Here is a 5,000-nt window from a genome sequence, read left to right as displayed (position 1 = left end):
ACGCCATCGCTAATATCTCAGAACCCAGGCGTTTACCTTCCCACTTAAATATGCACGCACACACCCTTTCCAATCGCTCGCTAAACTTTACTAAAACTACTCAAAGCTACAGTCTGCAATTAACTACAGAATTCCTTCCGTCTCATTATCTTGAACAATCACTGTTTACGGTGGTACTTTACGGTAACCATGGTTACCAACCTCCGAACGACGTCGTACTTCATGAAAAAACCGCCGTATCAATATCGGTTTATTTTACGGTTGATGAATCATGGTAAGTGTCCTTTAGTTTTTTTTTTGTTTTTTTTTTTACATATAACATAGCCAAAAATAGCGTTTTACTATGGTATCCAATAGCAACAACGATTCTACACTTACCCATGTATGCAGTATGTCAACACCACGGTTTCCCTGAGGTACTTCTAAATGTTATTCAGAACAGTACGGACATCACCGTGATGAAAATTCGAACGACAAATAAACACGGTTAAGATAGCTACCATGTCGCTAGATAGCGAGACGACATCGCCATAGCGATACATCAACGTTAGCTAGCATAGTCTCCGAGGAGGAACTTGAGGAACATCAACATTCTGTATCACCGTATTGTTCTTACCGTTACCTGTCATCGGGTTATTATGACGACGCATAAAAAGTCAGTCCAGTTAAAAAAACGTCATACATTTCAATCCATAATATATCTAAAAGCCTCATCAACCTCAATACCGAAACAACTTCTGACCCTTTTCGACTTCCAGAAACCTCTAAACCTCGCAAAGGCAAATATTTAATCAGGTCAAACCACTCAGAGAAGATGTTCGCGAAACCTTTAATCATCCAGGCCAAATTGCAGACGCTGTAACATCAATGAAAGAGCGCGAGAGGAAAAAAACAAGGTGAGGGGGAAAAAAGTTCCAGAAACAAGATCCAAAAGCTTAAGCAAGTCCTTCACTTCATATCTCTACGTCTCTCCATCTATCCATCTCTCTCTCTCTCCTGGCCTCCAGCCCAGCGAGCATGTCTGTTGGTGGCTGTCGGATTGAGACTAACTCTTAATAAACCCCAGCTTTCCAGGACAAACAACACACACTGAGTTAGCTCGTCCAGTAATCCCGCTCAGGCTTAGACACACAAACACACACTCGCACACACATGGCGCTCTGACATCTAAGACGCAAGGACAATAAGGAGACAACAGAACCGTCTTGTTCTATCTTGTTTACTTCTGAAATCAATCAAATGATCTTCAGAAAACTGTGCGGGGAAATACGGGAAAATACGCTTTTTCTCTCAGCTCCACGCCGCAAAATGCCTGGTCTGGCGCTAATGGAAGCTTTAGTGGATCACACGTCAAGCAGTCAAGCAGACAGCAACCGAGCTGCCTGGTTACCACACACACAACTTATTTACCACACCGGAGGAGCAGGACGCCGAGCCTGCTTTTACTTCGGCTCAGATTTTCCACTAGACCTGCAACACGACCCCGCTCCGAACATACCAAAGTGTCTGTCTGTCTCCGTCTCTCTCTCTCTCTCTCTCTCTGGTGCAAACGAACAGCTCAGAGAAACGCGGTAACACTCTGTTTGTTCAGGAGCACGGTGGGATTCGAGGCAGACGGAGAACAAAACAGAACTTCTCTAGAAGAAACTCAGACGAAATCTATCGTATCGTAGGTTAAGAATCCGCACGTGAACCCGGGCAGGGCTAAGCCTGCAGGGCTAACCAGCGAGTACGATCCGGTCTTCCCTTTTATCGTCAAACTGCTGCAAGAATTTGAAGAAAGGAATGATAGTTTGTCCCGCTTCCCGGTTCGTCGCTCGCTCTATGCCGTCGTATAGATCGGCTTTCCATCCCCTATCGTACAGAGCGACGATAAGATCCACCGTTTCCATCAAGGTTCCGGTTTAAAGGACCAGCAAACGTTTTTGAATACCCGGTGACTTCAATCTACAAAGCAGTACTTTCGGCTATGAGAAGATCGAGGCTCGGGAAGCAGAGTGAAACGTCGCAAGAGAGCCAACGCGATCGTGAATCCCCCCTCCCCCTCCCCCTCTCGATATTCTACCGTCTACAGTCGAATCTACACAGCGCAAAGACGTAATCACCGACAACTCTCACACGTGCAAACGTCTTGTACGTTCCCAGTGGGCGCTTGCTACTGTAGCATTAGCGATACGGCTTGACAATTAGCAATTAGCTTCCGCCTCGGACCACAGATTCGGCGCGAGTTTCATAGTCGATCCGGTACCTGATAGTACCGTCACTCTTACGGACCAACATCTCATATTCCAGGCTATAAATGCGGGCTGAGAACGGGCGGGTCCGAGAGGGTTAAATTGCTCGCGCAATGTTCCCCGTAATCACTTTTCGGACACAGCGAAGGCTAGAGTGAGAGGGGCAGAAGGTCAGCGCGGAGCGCTCGGGAGGAACGAGCCCTCTTTTGTGTAAAGCCCCCGAGGGATCGCACTCGTCTTCCTCTGCCAGAGAAATCGACTCTCCGGCTCCAGAGGCCCTGCCTTCCCCGTTTCCCTCCCTCTCTCCGAGCTTTATTCATCCAACTGACCCAAAACCAGGAGGCAAAGTGAGGGAGGAGGGCCAGTGAAAAAGTGTACCAGGGGTAGAGGGTTAGAGCGAAAGAGAAAGACGAGGAGGAGGAGGAGGAGGAGGAGGAGGAGGAGGAGAGGTGATGAAAGACGGGCTTAGTTCCCTTCTACTCCACAAATTCACAGCGGGTAGTGTGGTATAAAATGCGAGAGGAGTGGAGCCGAGAAGGAGGAACGATGTTAGCGGGTTTTGTTTGCACTGCACGCTGCTGTCGGCACACTGGCGGCAAGCTTTCATCCTCGTCCTCCAAACACACACACACACACACACACACACACACACACACACACAAAAGAGAGGTAAAACAAACGGCGGGGCACACGAGAGGCCAGCAAAGGGGAGCAGAGCAGCTCCAGCACAGGCAACATAATCCAGCACGTCCATCACACACACACACACACACACACACACACACACACACACACACACCTATCAACCCACACCTCAAGCATGAAACCCAGGGGTTTAAGAGCTCTGTGTATATGCGCCACTTTTTTTTTTTTTCTGCAGAGAAGTTATGTTCCTATCTCCGACCTGATCTACACACACACTGGGACTTAAGAGCTGAGACAGAGAGCAGGGCAGCGCACACCCACCATCATGTTTAAAAAAAAATAAAATACAGCTTTAAAGTCTCACTAATGAGAAACATCTGTATGAATAAAGCAGGCAGAGACCAGACCAACTCTCTCGATCCATCTCTCTTACCCTGCCTCCCCTTCTCTCCTTCACTCTTTCACCCCCCCATCCCCCTCCTCCTCTGCCGCTCTACCTCCCGGCGCCTCTCGTAAACACTCTGTATCCGTTCGGCTGCGACTACGAGCACGGAAAATATTGATCGTAAGCAGCTGCTCGAATTTACGCTAAAACAAATACAGACGATAAGAACAAGAATAATACGAAGTCACGTTAACATTAGCGCTACTTCTAAAAACGCTCGGGAGCGCCGGTGGCGTAGCACGCCTAGCGTAAACACTCCGACAAATGCCATGTGACGACTTCCAGACTAGAAGCATCTTATAGTCCAGAAAATACGGTACTCAGACCGTTTTAATCAGAGTGAGGCACAAAGATAGGTCTGGAAAGTTCACGGCTCTCGGAGATCACGCGGCAGAGGTACGGTGGCCGCTAAGGAACTGAAGGATAAAGAGATAGAGAGAGATATAGAGAGAGATAGAGGGAGAGATGGGATGGTATCTGTGTATATAATGTAAGTCCTTACCTGAAAACCCCACAGGGGCTGAATGTATCGTTCCCCCAGTTTCAGTGGAAGCAGGCGTAGAGCCCGGAGAATCTGCGCAAAGAAGGACGGGTTAAAGGCTCATCGAATACAAACGTATGGCACAGAGTAAAGCTTTCAACACGTCAGACAGATTTCACCGCCTTCAGGGAGCGGGCGATATTCACAAGACACTTTATCGGAGATATGAAACCATCGGGTGTAAAAGCGAAGCATCTAACGAGGAGACGACGCTACAGGAACAAACCTTTACGCCAAACCGGCTACGTGTAACCACGAGATCTATTCCGATACTAATAACACAGGCGAGGTAAGCGTGGAAAAGCGCCGGATATTGCGCTCTCGTTATATCGTCGCTATGAGGCGGCCGCGTTTGAAAGAAACGGAGAAAACTTCGCTTTGTTTTTCTTTACGGTGAAAATAACGTCTCAAAACAGCAAAAAAGAAGAAGAAGAAGAAAGAAAGAAAGAAAGCAAAAAGCCAAAGGCAACTGTAGTTCAATGTGTGTGTGTGTGTGTGTGTGTGTGTGTGTGTGTGTGTGTGTGTGTGTGTGTGTGTGTTCTAGCTGTGATAGGAATATACAGTTTAGCAGGATACACTCCATCAAGCCAAAAACAATGAAGGAGACAGGAAATGGCCTCAGCCTTGAAAGCTGTGTACAGTAAATTTTCTAAATGGCATGCCAGCAGACAGGGAACTCGGAGTGTGTGTGTTGTGTGTGTTGTGGTGTGTTGTGTGTGTGTGTGTGTGTGCGCGTGTGTTCTGCACTAAGCAGCTCGGAACAGGACTTTCTGAGGTTTCCATAGCGATCAGAGCTGCGGGTAATTATACATTCCATTCAGAGAATATAAACAGCAGCGGACCCGCCCCCCAGCCCAGCCGGCCAATCAGATGCGACGGCTCGGCTGTAAAACGACCGTGTTATAAGCTAACGGTTTAAACGTAAAGGTGGTTGATTTGGTGCATTAGATGCTCAGACATCATGACGAGATGTAGAAATGGCGAGAGCGTGCACGCGGTTCTGGTGTCCCGGGTTCTCTTTAAGAACCGGTGATGGTCTGGTCAAGCTGCGGTCAAGCTAATGAGATGCACGGCCAAACCTGAGCCTTACTCACTGACCACACACACACACACACACACACACACACACACACAC

The 5,000-nt window shown here is 48.0% G+C and overlaps 1 protein-coding gene across 2 annotated transcripts in view; it reads right to left on the bottom strand.

The window, feature by feature from the left end:
- smad7 (SMAD family member 7) overlaps positions 1–5,000 on the bottom strand; it is a 24,496-nt gene that overhangs the window by 10,450 nt on the left and 9,046 nt on the right. The window contains exon 3 of one of the 2 annotated variants that reach the window (XM_017493073.3): positions 3,827–3,898. The exons of the other annotated variant lie outside the window; for it this stretch is intronic. Coding sequence (XP_017348562.1) covers positions 3,827–3,898 — 72 coding nt within the window. The remainder of the gene's footprint in view (positions 1–3,826; positions 3,899–5,000) is intronic. 2 annotated transcript variants of the gene reach the window in all.

Source organism: Ictalurus punctatus, chromosome 18 (genome assembly GCF_001660625.3).
Source record: "Ictalurus punctatus breed USDA103 chromosome 18, Coco_2.0, whole genome shotgun sequence".
NCBI lineage: Eukaryota > Metazoa > Chordata > Actinopteri > Siluriformes > Ictaluridae > Ictalurus > Ictalurus punctatus.
The sequence above is the reverse complement of the archived record's forward strand: the minus strand, read 5'-3'. Positions and strand labels throughout refer to the sequence as shown.